The sequence below is a fragment of the Borostomias antarcticus genome (genome assembly GCF_949987555.1).
Source record: "Borostomias antarcticus genome assembly, chromosome: 5".
Taxonomy (NCBI): domain Eukaryota; kingdom Metazoa; phylum Chordata; class Actinopteri; order Stomiiformes; family Stomiidae; genus Borostomias; species Borostomias antarcticus.
Genome location: NC_140238.1, coordinates 13688090 through 13704816, shown reverse-complemented (window position 1 = coordinate 13704816; position 16727 = coordinate 13688090). Strand labels below are relative to the sequence as shown.

The following is a 16727-nucleotide window of genomic DNA, read 5'->3' as shown; positions in this document are numbered from 1 at the left end:
AATGAGATAATGTTATTCAATTTAGTAGAAATACATTGCAGAAAAATATATTAAGCTCACTTTTTCACGGATAATATCATGGCCCCACCGCCACCACATCAAGATGAGGGTGCCCTTGTTAGAGCCGCTAGCAACCTAGGCTTCATATTCTCTGGGCGAACCCCTGACTCTGTCATCATACAGGCGGTAAGTACAGTAAATTAGACTTGTTAAGATCAGGGTTGGGATCTATGCAGTTTCAATTCAACCAATTCATAATTCAACTTGAAATAACAGTTTCATAACTGCATTAGTGCTTTTGTAAAAGATTGATAAGAAGCTTTTTGCATTAAACATTTTTAGATTTTGTATTTTAATTTTGTATTTCGATCTCACTTCCAGAATTAACTGAACTGAAAGTGAATTAATCCCAACACTGGTCTAGATGCTTTATTAGTTCCTAAAAATAAAATATCCAGACTACAAAATCTAGACTCCATTCTACAGTAATTATATGGCTGGCCTTCAATTAACTATTAATTAATAGGACATCTCCTTTTTACAGTTTGGAGCTGAGCAAAGGTTTCAGTTGCTGAATGTCCTTGAATTTACAAGGTAGTGTTTTTTACGGTGTATGTTTACGCATGCTCATATGTACAGTATATTCTTTATTGTGGGGTTTTCCATGTTTTGTTGTTCTTTTAAGCATTGGACTATGTTTCCTGGCTACGTTTTATTTAAAGCACTGTTACCCCTTTTTGCAGTGCAAGAAAAAGGATGTCAGTAATCATGCGCACTCCATCAGGACGGATCCGACTGTACTGCAAAGGAGCAGTAAGTACCAACATGTACTAATCATGCTTGTTGTCAGGGCAGCTAGCCGAGCTAAGACACTGGAAACAGTAAAGGTGGATAGAGAAGTTGAGATGAGAACTAAAGCAGAAGTAAAAAGTAAGTGTTCTAGTGTAACAGGTGCTAGTTGTTAGTAACATGTAATGTAATGTACTGGTATGTTTACATTTATGTAATCACAGCTTCTCTACAAAATAACAGGATTTGATGTGAAGTGTGAGAATTTGTTATGTAACAAAGTATGCTTTTCTTGTCTAAAGTTAAGGGCGAATAAAAGTATAGTCTCTCTAACTCTCAAAAGTACCAATCCTTGACATTTTTTTCTCAAGAACTTGTAACGTAGCTCTTTACTACCCATCTCTGGCGATGCTAAATTAAGTAGCCTGAGGGGAAAAACAGCTTGCATTTCATTGCATCCCAGCTCTGTTCTCTTTTTGCATCATTTTGTTGAGTTATAAGGAATGGCACCTTTCACTGATATGCACTCACATTGATTTGACATTGGCAACCCTAAGTGGCAATGGTAATATTGCAAGTAAAATGGTAGGCATAAGGCCCTATGGGAATCGAGCCTTTAAACATGTTTTTGGTGATAAGGTGATTCAACCGTGCCATTGTAAACTCTCACTCCCATTAGTTTTTTCTTATAGTAGTGGTTAGCTGATGTTATAAGTAGATTTGACTCCTTGGATTACTCTCTGTCTTTGACCATAGAGTAGACTACTCCCAGGGTAAAGAACCATCTGACTGTATAATGAAAATCCTACTCGCCCATTCATTCCACAGTGACTGCACATGAAGTTTATAATCTTGTGCCACTGTGTACCCCCAAATGTAACACTGTGCATTTTTTATATTTATTGGAATGAAAGTCAAACCAAAATGTGAGTTTAGTTATTGGAGATTTGCATTCCATTGCATAATCCAATCAATTGCTCTTGTTGGTGGCTCCAAAGAGGCTATTCTAGCCTGTCAAGGAACCAGATTAGATTTAACCAGTTGATTCCCTTGTCTCTGTGGTAGGACTCAGCTATCTATGAGAGACTGGCTAACAACTCCAAGTACAGAGACATCACTCTGCTTCACCTGGAGCAGTTTGCCACAGAGGGTAAATCTTGCCTTAAGATGACACTCAGACTGAATTGCCATTTCGTTTCACTTCATTATTCAGTGTGAAGGTGCTCCCATTGCAGCCCTTTTCTGAGATGGACATCGCTGAAGAGGAAGTTGATTAGTTCATCGTCTAACCTAACCTATCACATTGCACAGTTTAATTCTGGCATCACATTCAAAGGACACTGATTAGCTTTGTTGGAATTTCAACTGAGAAATCAATCTGGACGACAGCCTTTCCAGACCCTGAATTAAAATAAAAGCGGGCGGGCAATTCAGGGGCTGGAGCCAGGCTAGTCATGCCTTTCAATATCAGTGTCTTTGCTCATACCTCTTTCACATCATTTGCTCTTCTAATCAGAACTCTGGAATCAGAACTCTTTGGATGTATCTCTTTTTCTCTCGACTTCCTTTGTCAGGACTACGGACCTTGTGTTACGCTGTAGCCAACCTCTCTGAGGAAACCTATGCGGAGTGGTCAGAGTTGTATCAGAGAGCTGCCACTTCACTCAACAACAGAACTCTAAAGATGGAGGAGAGCTATGACTTCATTGAGAGGGTTAGTACACTTTAGATCAAAAGGAAACTAAAGTAAGTAGATTATTCTCTTCCACAAAGAACAATGGACCTCATTCCTGAACGCAGTTAAGAAAAAGTTCAGAATAAATTTCTTCTTAACTCCAGTTCCTGGGACAATTCTGGCATTCCTGAATGGTTTCTTATCTGGGATTTGTTCTTATCTAAGAACAGGATTTAAGAACGCGGAAATGCAGTCGTAGGTAGGCCAGAGTGCGCCCATGTTCGCAAGGGCTGAATTTATGAGAAATCCGAGGTAATTGCGTTCACATCAATTCTACAGACATCCTAGGCTTGAAATAAGAATAATAAATACAAGAATATTTGTGTCATTTACAATTACGTTTCACATTTATAGTCATGATTCTACGAGGCATCGTGGTGTCCTAAAATAAATAAAAGCTCTACACAAACACTGCAAATGGCAGTGAATGAATAAATAAGCACTAAACTCAGTCGCTATACTCAGACGCACCTTCTATTATATAGTCGTCAGAATGGACACATCTACATTCTGTAAATAAACGTGAATATCCATAACTAAAATATATCATATGGGCCTACATAATATAGATAGGGCATATGAAGATCCACAAGTAGCCTACTCATGCATTTAACTAAACTGTACAATTTAATCATCTGTTCCCAGCACATCCCATCTCTTTCATGTAGGCCATATATTTTGCCTTTTGTATTAAAAGTCCATATACCGTCTTGTTTTCTATTGTTATTTTGTATTGTTTTTTTCACCTTGCTTAAGCTTAGTGTGCACGTTATAAGAGCCAAGGGAGAAACATCTCACTGCTAATATTACTGGTATGTTGCGTGACGAATAAAACGTCAAATTTGCACGTGAACTTGAACATCAATCAACTTTTTCCGTGCTGTCTGGAGATTCTGTGTGCACACGAGTCTGTAGTATTTTAATTTCATTTCAAACCTTTATTTAAACTTGTGGGGCAATTGAGGTTTCCCCCATTTCCAATGCCGACGAGCTCACAAGCAAACACAAACATCAATCAAGTAAGGAGCTGGCGGGGCGTTTATGTATGCAAATTCAGGTGTACGAGAACACGCATTCAACTTAAGAAGGGGAGCACAGCTGAGAACACTTTGGCAGTTTAAGAACACATTTACACGCGTTCATGAATCCGGCAGGGATCTTTCTTAGGGTTGGTCTTACGAAGTTCATAAGAAGACATTTAAGAAGACACTTAAGAAAATGTTCAGGAATGAGGTCCATTGTTTCCCATTGTGACCTCTTTAGATTCTGGGGAAAAATAATGTTTGATGTGTTTGATCATTTTGACTGGTTGCAGAAAAAAACATGTTCTGTATAATGGGATCAAGTGGGTAATTTTTGTCCAGATAAGCAAACGAAAAGCAAACAGTAATTTCCTTGTTAGATGTTAAAGCATGAGGAGAACATGAAAACCAAGGGATTGCTGTGAAATTAAGTTGATTGATTGCTGCTGCCGTGGTAGCTATAGTATATTTGATATCTCATCTGAACAGCGTGGTTTCTGTAATTGTTTGGCCTTTCTTCAGGAGCTCCAGCTGTTGGGTGTCACGGCAATAGAAGACAAACTCCAGGACCAGGTCCCAGAGACCATCGAGAGTTTGCTTGGGGCTGACATCAAGATCTGGATCCTCACAGGGGACAAGCAGGAAACTGCAATCAATATAGGTGAGGACTTACAAGTGCGTGCACATAAGAGACACAAATAAGTTCTCTCTTGAACAAAAGGGGTGGCTTTCAAAACAAACAAAATACACAACCACAACAAATATAAATGCAAAGAGTTCACATACAGTGCATTCTGGCAGCTCTACTACTCTTCCAATGTGACTGACCTGGGAATGTATACTGCCTGTATGCATCTCATCCCACTCTCCCTCACTCGAATGTTAAGGTTACTCCTGTAGACTGCTGAGGAAGTCCATGGGGCTGCTTGTAGTGAATGAGGACACACTGGATGTAAGTGTCTTATATATGGCTCAGGACCTCTCCTAACCCTAACCCTTTCCTAACCCTAACCCTGCATGAAGAAAAACAGATTTCACCTAGAGGAGTTATGGGGAAACGTTTTGCTTCTGCCTGTACTCGCAGTTGGATTGAAGGTGGTAGTGCGTGCGTGCGTGCGTTCACATGCACTTGTTTGTGCATGTGTCTGTCCTCCAGGGCACACGAGAGGCTTTGAGTCGCCACTGGGGCATGCTGGGAGAGGCTCTCCACAAGAAGAATGACCTTGCCTTGGTGATTGACGGACAGACCCTGAAGTATGCCCTCACGTTTGAAACCCGTCAATACTTCTTGGATTTGGCCCTCTCATGCAAGGCTGTCATCTGCTGCAGGTAGCCAATCATCAACTTCTGGTACTTTTGGCACTGACTAAACCCTAGAAACACCTGTAGACTCTGGCATTAAAAGCATGTTAGAAAAGTGTACTGTAAATGGTATGTGTATTGTACTTCATATCAGACAGTTCAATTAAATTGTTTCAATTAGTTGGGACAAAGAGCGGGATTGAACCATAATTTAGGGTCAAACAATAATTTAGAATTATTTTCAGGCAGCACCAAAACTCTTTGTCAGCATATCACTTCTATGCGTCCGCGGCTGTCCGTGTACATTTGGGAGTATAACCAACGCTTCATATCTCAATCACAATTCATACAAATTTTTACATGTACCATTGTACAGTATTTGATCGTAAATAACCTTATAACAGGGCTTATGATGCTTAATACCAAACTAGTCTTTTAAATAACTTTCCTTTGAGTAATGATTCTCTAAGGCACATAAACAATGGATTACACCGTTTCCCCCCAGAGTGTCACCCATGCAGAAGTCTGAGGTGGTGGACCTGGTGAAGAAGCAGGTTAAAGTGATCACTCTGGCCATAGGCGATGGTGCCAACGATGTTGGCATGATCCAGACTGCTCATGTAGGTGTGGGTATCTCTGGCGAAGAAGGTCTGCAGGCTGCCAACTCCTCAGACTACTCCATTGCACAGGTAACTAATGGCAGCCCATCTCCATGGTTATCAACCTGTGAATCATTGCCTGTCAAAAGGTACATACTGTATGTATCTCCTGTTCAGGTCAAGTAATATGCAAATACATACATTTGGATTTGCTTCACTTTAGCTCAAAGATGATAGCAAATGCAGAAAAAATTAAAAGTAACCATGTTGCTGGAAATTCCCCTGTCTCTCTTGTAACCATCTGTAACCATGGTCTCTGTAGTTCAAGTTCCTGAGAAACCTGCTGCTTGTGCATGGAGCATGGAACTACAACAGAGTTACCAAGTGTATCCTGTACTGTTTCTACAAGAACATTGTCTTGTACATCATTGAGGTAAGATATCATATTGTAGATCTGCAGTACTCAGTCCACGGTTTATAACATTATACTAATACCAAGTACATACATGTCCTTGATGACTACCACACTCAGGAATCCATGTTCTTAGTATTGGCATGGCAATGAAAGCATTTCAAACTGAGGCCTCCACCCATGTATGCATTTTGTTGGTGTAACAGAGTTGAAATAGTTAAACTCACTCCTCAGTATAAATATCACCCACTTGCACCATCGAAGAGTAAGCTTTTCGGTGGCGTAAGTGTTTATGTCCATCCACGTCTAGTGCTCCAACAACTAGATTGATATAATTTTGTTTTATATGCATTGAAAGATAAGATAATATTGTTTGCGAAAACAGAAGATAAATAAAGTTGATATCTATCTAAAGATGAATTGACTCCTCATTGTAACGAAGATGAAGAACAAGTTTTGTTTTAATTTGTGTATTCGCCCAGTGATTCGGATCGGCTCCAAAATTTAATGGGTTTGTGAAAATCAGTCTGGTAGTTTTTACGTAATCCTGCTTAAGTAACAAACGAACAAACACATGGAAGCAAAAACATATAGCTCCACCCCAGCGATCACTGAGGCGGAAGCAATTACTCACAAGTTCAAATAAGCATCTGGTCCACATGACATCATCTGCTAGCCATCAAGCAACCCGACCAGATGCCTCATTTTGAGCCACTGAATAGATGCCAATTTCAAACCCAGCTTGGAAACATATCTGTTACGAGTCCAGCTGTTTTTCTGTGAGTGGGGTCCAACCTTGAATGGAGTCCAAAATTAAATCACTAGAGCAGCATGTTGAAGGTCTCTGTACTTTTTCCCCGGTCAGTTCTGGTTATTACTGATGTGTTTAGAGCAAGCTCCTTTGACAGAGCATGCCTGGGTGTTTATTTATGACATGTTAATCCCTTGTCGTATGCAATTCCTGAATTGAACTGATTTGAATGAAAGCAAAGGCATATTTTGAGATCAAGGCATGTTGGAATGTTTGTGGGATGTGATTCTTCCCCTCCTCTCACTTTACCTTTGTCACGCTTCTTCTCTTACAGATCTGGTTTGCGTTTGTCAATGGTTTTTCTGGCCAGATCCTCTTTGAGCGCTGGTGCATAGGTCTTTACAATGTGGTAAGCGTATGGGATACTACTCTCATATGTGTTTGTTCGTGAAGGTACTGTACATGTATTGATATAACTGTGTGTCAGATCTTCACGGCGATGCCTCCTCTGGCTATGGGTATATTTGAACGCTGCTGCAGAAAAGAAAACATGTTGAAATACCCCAAGTTATACAAGACCTCCCAGAACACATTGGACTTCAACACTAAGGTACATAATTTCCCGCTATCATGATATCAGCACAGCTTCATCATATCAACACAGCTTTATCATATTAACACGGCTTCATCACATCAACACAGCTTCATCATATCAACACAGCTTCATCATATCAACACAGCTTCATCATATCAACACAGCTTCATCATATCAACACAGCTTCATATCAACACAACTTCATCATCATATTAACCCAGCTTCATCACATCAACACAGCTTCATCATATCAACACAGCTTTATCATATTATCAACACAGCTTCATCATATCAACACAGCTTCATCATAATATCAACACACCATCATATCAAGTGTCATCATATCAAGACAGCTTCATCATAATATCAACACAGCTTCATCATATCAACACATTTTTATCATATCAACACAGCTTCATCATGATATCAACACAGCTTCATCATATCAAAACAGCTTATCATGATATCAACACAGCTTCATAATATCGACACAGTTTCATCATATCAACACAGCTTTATCATATCAACACAGCTTCATCATGATATCAACACAGCTTCATATTATCAACAGTTTTATCATATTATCAAAACAGCTTCATTAAGACATTTTACATGCTTGCAGACAGTTTCATCATATCAACACAGCTTTATCATATCAGCACAGCTTCATCATGATATCAACACAGCTTCATATTATCAACAATTTTATCATATTATCAAAATGTCTTCATTAAGACATTTTACATGCTTTCAGACACCCACTCATTCCCTGGGATACAGTAGGAAACAGCAACAATACACAATGAAAGTACATATGTTACAGAATATAAAATAAGACTTGGGTTATTTTTGGAGTAATATTGCTAGTGGTAAAGGTTTCGTAAAATGGGGGGCTATGTTCCATGCTACGGTTAAAGGGGTAGTTCAGAATTTTCGACAGAGCCTCATTTACCACTTACCCATAATTTTGATTGATGAAGAACATTTTCAGTTTTCTTTGAATGCTAGCCATTTCGGTTCGATTGCTCTAGCATTAGCATGTCGCTAACGCGGGAACAAGAGAGCATGGAATCGGCTGAAAATGTCCTCCATCAATCAACAACATTATGGGTCAATCGTATTTGAGGCTCTATGTACAAAATTCTGAACTACCCCTTTAAGTCAGCTAACAGAGACTAGATTGATGGAGCTAGACTGTTTACTGATCCAAATGTATTTGTCTTTAATTATTCTTATCCACAACTGGGACAAAGGTAAGCTGGAGAGGTCTCCAAAATGATGAGTGTCTAAATGTTGTTTACATTGTGCATAAACGATGTCTCCACTTTCATTGAATATAGTCCCAGATTAGAACACTTCGCTTGGAAAAGCATAATTAACAAATGAAAACTGGTTAATAAATGTAATTAAAGATTATAAAAAGTTTCGCAGCTGAAATTACATAATGATGATCTGTTATTCTTATTCCCTGTCAGCAGAATTCAATTTACAATTTGAAAGTTTGAATAGAAACGCATCAACTGTCTGGTGTTGGTAAACAGCTGTGTGTAATACTGTCACACCCAGACAAATAAGGACTGGACCATGGTCCAATTAATATGTGCATTAGTAAGAGTACAGAATACATAGTCCTGCTCCTTGGTGGCCAAACCTCCCCAAAGTACACATGAAATGAATAGATGACTCCGGTGCACACAGTTCCACAGCATACCTTTGTCTCCTTCTGTTCACTGGATCTAGCTCAATTCACCTGATTAACATGGCATCACTTGTAATAAGACCTCTTCTATATTTAATCAAAATCTTAAAGTCATTTGGTTCTGATGTTCCGGTGCAGGTGTTTTGTGCTCACTGTGTGAACGGCCTCCTGCATTCGGCCATCTTGTTCTGGCTCCCCCTGCAGGCCTTCCGACACGGTACACTCATCCACAGACATTTGTAGCACTGATACATTGAAATTCAGAACTGCCTTTTGTGCTTGCTTGTGGACATGTTTGAGTTTGTTTGTTAGCAGTTCTGTTTTGGGTGGTGCTTATGGCCCTTATGCTTATTCCAGACACTGTATCTTGGAATGGAAGGACGTCTGACTACCTCCTCCTAGGAAATACGGTTTACACGGTAAGCTCAACACTTAATGAAAGAATCTTTCTTTTACAATATATTGCATGAAGAACAACTAGAAATGGTGCTCAGAGAGCACAGACCTCGGCCCATGAATGCATTTTGTGGCTCTGTGCACAACATGTTTGGTATTGCTGCATTCGTTAGGTCAAGCTTTATGCCAGTCAAACTCTGTGTTGCTGTGACCTTCCCATGTCGAGATATGGCCAAAAAATGAATGGAGGTGAATGGCCGGCCAGATCCATGAGTTTCATGAAAATCGGTCTGGTAGTTTTTACGTAATCCTGCTAAAGAACCAACCAACCAACAAACACACCACCGAAAACTTAACCTCTCACCCTGCGCTGTCGCTGTGGTGGGGATAATAAGCTTTCTACTCAATGTTTTTCACCATGGTCATGGGGCCCTGAGGATTAATTGTATTGTTATAAAATTCATTCATTCAATCTTTATTTAACCTCGAGAGTCATTTGAGAGCAAGCTCTCATTTACATATTACATGTTTAATAACATTTGCAGTCTGTTTCATATGTATGTAATTCTGAAGCGGATATTGTCACGGTAGTATATATTTGAATATACTGATGATAAACACACTTGGTTTGTAACATCTCTTTCCTTCCTTCAGTGTGTTGTGGTAACTGTTTGTCTGAAAGCTGGATTGGAGACTTCATCTTGGACCATGGTGTGTTGAGTAAACTCATTCCCTTTTATAAATTGATCTTAAAAGATTATGACAATGACATTGTGACATTAAGAATCCTAACTATAAGAATCCTAACTATAATAATATTGTCTCTTATTTTGTTTTGACTGTAGTTCAGTCACATTGCTATCTGGGGCAGTGTCTGTCTGTGGGTTCTCTTCTTCTGGCTCTACTCCATCTTGTGGCCAGACATCGCTGTTGCACCGGATATGTCAGGAGAGGTATGGAATCAATACTGGGCATCTTTCATCAATTGGTTATACACTCATTTGTTGAAAAATGCATGTGGCTTTCTTTTTCCCTAGTAGTTATTTGGTTCAAATAACATGTTTGATAATTCTATTGTGTCTTGTGATACATTTTGTAAACATACGCTTGTTTACAAGAATTGATGTGATGAAAATCCTTGCCGATGTTTTGATTGCAGCGTATGACATCAACTTTATCTACTGTATTCTACTTATACATGTCACAATATAACAAAGTATGAAGGAATATTGAAGTGTGTGTGCATGCATGCGTGCCTGTGTGCGCGTTTGTGTTTTCCAGGCGGAGATGATGTTCACCTCATCAGTATTCTGGCTGTGTCTTCTCTTCATCCCTGTCACCTCACTGCTGTTTGATGTGTCTTTCAGCGTGTGAGTTAAAATAACTGGAATATAAACCACTGTATAAGACTACCTCCTCCTGTCTCTCTTCATTTTGTTGTGTAAAATAATTCACTATATACTTGGTCAATATTCAAAATAATTGAGAGTCCAAAATAAAGCAAGTTGAGGCACGCAGAAGTCCAATGCAATTGACTTGATTACTGCTGTTTGTCACTAAAGAAGCAAAGTCGGTGGTTCCCAAGAAGACACACACTCCTCTCGTCTGTGCGCCGTCTTATATAGTCTACGGCAATCCCCGCCCCTCTACCTTAACCACAACCCATTTTTTAAAACACGCCCCTAATTTGGCAGGAATCTAATTGTGTCCAACATGCCGTTTCTACAACAGAACATGCCCTAACACGCCCCCTCGAGACACCATTAGTTATGGCTGGGGCTTTCCAGTATTTAAAAAAATAAAATAATCCATGGCAACCAAACACAAACATTGGTCACTAAGCAGGTGCACAGGTAACTCAACTTGACAGACCAGGAGGGAGAGTGGTGGTCAGGAGAAAAAGGATTGCCGAGTGGTCACATCTGGTATTACTCTGAGCAGATCCTTGTTATAACATCGGTATTGTCTAAAACAATTAATACCATATTATGATTGATGATGATGAGGGGAGCTAAATCAAATTAAATCACAACAATTTCTCACATGGTATTTTGAGGGTGAAAGCATGCAGTTTTAAGGGTGGATGATGTTTATAAGGTGACGGCTGTTTTTAGGGCAGATGGTGTTTGACAGGGGAAAAACATTCATGTTACTATTTTACTGTCATCCTCTCAGAGTGAAGAGGTTGTGCTGGAAGACGCTGATGGATGAGGTGCAGGAGCTGGAAGCCCAGTCCCAGGACCCGGGGGATGTATTTCTTGGGAAAAGGTGTCTCTGGTTAATTTGTTTATCTGTCATTGAGCCCCAGTTTAGTACACACCTGGGTCAAAGTACAATTTTAAATCCTTTCAGATACTTAAGCATTTGCTTAGTCTGTGTCAGGTGGGTGGAGTTTGTATTTCTGGGGAAAGCCCATTGTTTCCATTGTGCCAGCAATCAAGCACAGATAAGTAATTGAAAAGATTTCAAATAGTACATAGTATTTTGACCCAGGAATGCTTGACAGTATCTTGGAGGCTTCTTCCATGTCAACAAATCAGTCATTTCTGTTTACGTACTGTATGTTGCATGTGCAGTTAGTAAATGTCATGAGTGATTGTTAGTGTACAGTAGTTTATGTTTGTGAGTTTGTTTGCCTCTAATGTGCTCCTCTATGTTGTGCAGTTTGATGGAGAGATCACAGCTCCTCAGGAATGCCTTGAAGAACACTGAACCAGTTCACCACACCCAGTTCACCCAACCAAATCTGCTTCGTGAGTTTCCTGAATACATGTTCACCAACATTAGTATTTAAAGGTGTCCTATTATGCTAATTTTCAACAATTTAATATAAGTCTTTGGGGTCCCTAAAACATGTCTTTGAGTATTTTTGCTGAAAATACCACTCAGAATAAGTGTTCTAGCATTCCTCTATACCCCTCCGTTGACCACGAGATCAGATTGAGTGGATTGGGCTCTTTTTTCATATGCAAATGAGCTCAGATAAGAGCAAGTCGGCAGGCTAGAGAACAAGGGCTATTGACGTCGCTATGCTACCTCAAATATAGCTGGTTAGCCTGCACTCGATGCCACTGTGACAAATTTCATTGTCCTCTTTCCCTGACTAAACGTGATAGCGTTAGTGCCCATGTAATTATCTCCATGGTTGCATGCGGTTCCCTCTAGCTACATTCGCTAGCTAGACAACACCAGGCTATATGACACCATTCGACTACAAACAATAAAAGCTAGATTCTGTAGGCCGAGGGGAATCCAATGATGTCCACTTCTTAGCATTTGATCTTTTATAATGACCGCTCGATGAACTAGAAGTCTACCAATTTCATTCCACTAACGTTACACTATCATATGATGAGACGAGCATCCGGTTTGAGGCAAAAGCTGAGTTTGTTCATGTTAGCTAGCTAGCGTTAGTACTATATGCAAACAAGCACACAGCATAATTACATAGTTTCTGCATAATTTCCACGGACAGTTGGTATTGCTTGATCATTCAGAAAGAGTTTATCTGAAAATCCTGCATTGTACTGACCCAGGTAAACAATCGGGCAAAAAATGGCTAGCACACACTGCCAGTGTTTTGCCAATTTCAGCAGGAACGTTGCCATCAAAAATAAAAATGTATCCTCTCGCCTCTGCTGTCCTTTGACCTTGGGATACGTTCTTTGCTGCTTAGTACATCCAAGAACAGAGCATTTTCCGTGCAAAGACATTATGCTAGCTAGCGGGATCCCCGAATGTGACATAGAGTGACACGGGAGATTTGAACAGCTTGCAGGGACTGACTTTTTTTTCTAATGTTTTCATTTCGGCTGACCACAACAAAATGACTGGGTTGTTTCACTTCATACTTTGTGTGTTAGTAGGCCCATCAGTAAATCAAATGTACATGCAAAAACAATGAAAAGGTTAGTTCTGCAAACGTGGACCCCTTTAAACATCCATGTACATATGTCTATGTATGAAACGGTATATAAAAAAAGTTAAATGTCCTCTCTCTACTTTGTTCAGATATGTTTGGACTGCATTGTTAAAGGAGAATGTTCTTTTTCAACAACCTGGACCTTATTTACGGCATATTATAAGATGTTTGACTCACTGAGATAACTTTGGTGTAATTCGGAGGCCTGTAGAAGAAATTTAAAATCCAGCGTGAGCCAAGTATATCCATGTAATGGCGGCGGACAGGGCACCGAGAATGCAGCTTCTAAAAAATGTATTTTCTGCCGCAAAACGGTTGTTTTCATCAATCTATTTTCATGAATCGCTAGTTGTGCTTCCATAGAGCGAGGGCTTGTTGTGGTTTTCACATGCCTCTGTAATATGATCTTCAGAAACGTCTTTAGAAACGAAATACAGCTTCCCCACTTGCTCCAGCGCACACTGGCTATTCTCCGTCTGTAGGCTACACTCGCGGCTCACATTCACTACGCTACGATCGTCTTCCATCATATTCTAAGTCATCTTCTATATCCTCAAAATCTGATAAATATTCAGCCATATTACACACAATATTCCAGGCACCAACAAGCCGATCGTAGCGTAGAGAATGTGAGCCGCGAGTGTAGCCTACAGACGGAGAATAGCCAGTCTGTGCGCTGTGCGCATGTGTGCTGGAGCAAGTGGGGAAGCTGTATTTCGTTTCTAAAGACATTTCTAAAGATCATATTACAGAGGCATGTGAAAACCACAACAAACCCTCGCTCTATGGAAGCACAACTAGCGATTCATAAAAATAGATTGATTAAAACAACCGTTTCGCGGCAGAAAATAGATTTTTTAGAAGCTGCAACGCCACCATTACATGGATATACTTGGCTCGTGCTGGATTTTAAATTTCGTTTACAGGCCTCCAAATTACACCAAAGTTATCTCGGTGAGTCAAATGTCTTTTAATATGCCGTAAATAAGGTCCAGGTTGTCGAAAAAGAACATTCTCCTTTAAGTATATTATCAACATGCAAACTCCCCCTCTCCAACACATAACTGTTACTACTGTCCCATAATGCAATTTCTTCCTCACTGCCCAAAACACTTGCAGAAATGCAGGGTGTGAAGTCACTCGAGGCGTGAAGGTTAGTGAGGTCTGTGGGAACTAGTGTTGGATATCCCAAGTTTTGTCATGTCACTAGTTTTTATGTTTGAGAAACCAGTAGTTTTTAGTTTGTGACAAAAGATCCCCTTACACAAGTAATGTATCACTTATAACACCTTGTGTAACACACCGTGGAAAAGGGGGTCCTACCAGTACTAGATACTAGATGTACCTAATAAAGTGGCCACTGAGTGTGTGACTCATAGTCTGTGACATAGACTGTGCATTTACAATAATATTTCGATCCATCTACCCCATATTATTTTGTCACTCGTGTGCTCTTAAACAAGGGCTTGAATGAGCTATAGGATCAGTGTGGTGTACTATGTGGTTGGTTGTTTTGCAGATGGCTATGCATTCTCTCAGGATGAACATGGAGCAGTTTCCCAGGCAGACTTGGTCCGGTCATACGACACCACCAGCAGAAGCTTGCCCACTGCTGAAGCTCCGCCCACCACTCAGCAGCATCTTGCCCACTGTTGAAGCTCCATCCATATCCATCTCAGTACACTTCACTCACTCCTCCTTTGAAGAGAGCAACAGGAAGTCAACTCAAAATGGGCCAATCAAACCAACAAGTTTGGCTTGAATGAAAATGCAACATTAGTTTTAAAACCAAGAGTTCATACTTAAGAACTTCATGGGGGAGCGGCTGATCAGGATTGTCTCCATTCTTATGTCATACATTTATACGTTTATTTTCCTTCTGTATCTTACTGCTGTAAAGCCACTAGCTTCTGCATTCCAGTGTGGTCCACAGATGTCCAGAGATTCTCAGAAGACCATGACTGAATCTAACCAGTCTTTTCACAGTTCCTTACTTACTCTCTTCTTGCCTTTAAAAAAAAAAGAAAAGAAGCATGTTGGGGGAGAAGATCCTCTGTTCCCTTCTCCTCGGCTGCACCCATGTGAAGTGACGTCATTTTCTTGTCTTGGGAGACCAAACTAACTTAAAATGGTGCATGATATAATACTCTTTTTTTTTTTTTTAGGGAAGTGCATCCTAGTTTTATAATAACTTGCTAAAAGAGGGACGGATAAACTGTTAAAATAGCTTTTGATTTGTCAGAAGCATTGATATTTTATTGAACCTAAAAATGTAACCAGTTTTTGTAAATATGGCATGTGCAGTGGATTCATCGATGTGCTAAATGTCAGTGTTTGACATACCCACCTGTATTCAAGATGTAAGCAAAACTTTGTACTGGAAAGGTAGTGTTGATCTTGTTTGCCAAATCATTTGTAATCCACAAACCAGTGCTCTAAATATGTTTTGATGACATGGCGAAAGGGATCTTTTGTTACCAATGATCAGAGAGTGAGATACCGTCTGTGAGTTATGGGTTCATATTTTATGATGTCTGTCTTTGTTTTTCTTTGTAATTTCTTTCATGGCAATGTCCTGTCATTCATAAAACAACTGAAACTTTTAATAGTCTACTTTGTTTACTACTGTGACTGATGATGATGAATACTGATAATATTGATAGCCTGAATAATCGTGATAAGTATTGATATCCAATCCAAACCCCCCATAAATTATGTTTGTGAATAGCACCACATCCGGACCACCAAACCATTTTGAAATGACAGGCCTTAGGCCTGGTTCCTCAGTTTAGGTAGCCAAAAATGTTTTGTGGTAACAGCTAACAGAGACCCCTGTCCATAAAAAGCATGCCACGTTTTATGGACCATTTGAACCTGTAGTAGTGAAGTAGAGTTAAGAAGAGAGTATTGATTGAGGAAGAAGACAATCTTATGTCTTGTGAGCGCACGTGTGAGAGTGAGGCTTTGAACTATGGGGTTAGATCTGTTTCAATACTTGTCAATATACACCACCTTTCACAAATGTTTTTTGGTGATTCACAATTACATTTGTGTGGTTCACAAATAAATTCTTGTTTCACAAATGTTTTTTGGTGATTCACAAATAAATTCTTGTTTCACAAATGTATTTTTGTGGTTCACAAATATATTTCAAACTCACAAACTTGTATTTACTTGCACCTGAGACACAAACCATTCTGGCGAGAGAGACACGAACCATGAAACTGCTGACACAAATCAAAATTGATTTTGAAACAGATCTACCGTCAACCCTATGGTAGTTATTTTTCATAATGTTTGCAAATATATTTATGCGATTCACAAATACATTTGTGTGATTCCCAAATAAATTCTTGTTTCACAAATGTATTTTTGTGGTTCACAAATATATTTCAAACTCACAAACATGTGCACCGCTTGTATTTACTTGCACCTGGGCGCTTGTTTTACTGGCACCTGGGAGACACGAACCAGAAAGCGAATTATGAAACATTTAGAAAAAAAT

The 16727-nt window shown here is 39.6% G+C and overlaps 1 protein-coding gene across 2 annotated transcripts in view; it reads left to right on the top strand.

The window, feature by feature from the left end:
* Positions 1 to 15283, top strand: part of LOC311308797 (putative phospholipid-transporting ATPase IA) — a 34747-nt gene extending 19464 nt beyond the window's left edge. The window contains exons 16-35 of one of the 2 annotated variants that reach the window (XM_084437842.1): positions 104 to 186; positions 545 to 594; positions 744 to 813; positions 1855 to 1939; positions 2364 to 2503; positions 4069 to 4207; positions 4434 to 4498; positions 4703 to 4875; positions 5354 to 5537; positions 5770 to 5880; positions 6945 to 7019; positions 7098 to 7220; positions 9043 to 9121; positions 9262 to 9323; positions 9955 to 10011; positions 10146 to 10253; positions 10582 to 10670; positions 11476 to 11568; positions 11965 to 12053; positions 14742 to 15283. In XM_084437842.1, coding sequence (XP_084293968.1) covers positions 104 to 186; positions 545 to 594; positions 744 to 813; positions 1855 to 1939; positions 2364 to 2503; positions 4069 to 4207; positions 4434 to 4498; positions 4703 to 4875; positions 5354 to 5537; positions 5770 to 5880; positions 6945 to 7019; positions 7098 to 7220; positions 9043 to 9121; positions 9262 to 9323; positions 9955 to 10011; positions 10146 to 10253; positions 10582 to 10670; positions 11476 to 11568; positions 11965 to 12053; positions 14742 to 14878 — 2012 coding nt within the window. In that variant the 3' untranslated portion in view covers positions 14879 to 15283. The remainder of the gene's footprint in view (positions 1 to 103; positions 187 to 544; positions 595 to 743; positions 814 to 1854; positions 1940 to 2363; positions 2504 to 4068; positions 4208 to 4433; positions 4499 to 4702; positions 4876 to 5353; positions 5538 to 5769; positions 5881 to 6944; positions 7020 to 7097; positions 7221 to 9042; positions 9122 to 9261; positions 9324 to 9954; positions 10012 to 10145; positions 10254 to 10581; positions 10671 to 11475; positions 11569 to 11964; positions 12054 to 14741) is intronic. The other variant, XM_084437843.1, reaches the window with a different exon arrangement.
* The last annotated feature ends 1444 nt before the right edge of the window (positions 15284 to 16727 follow it).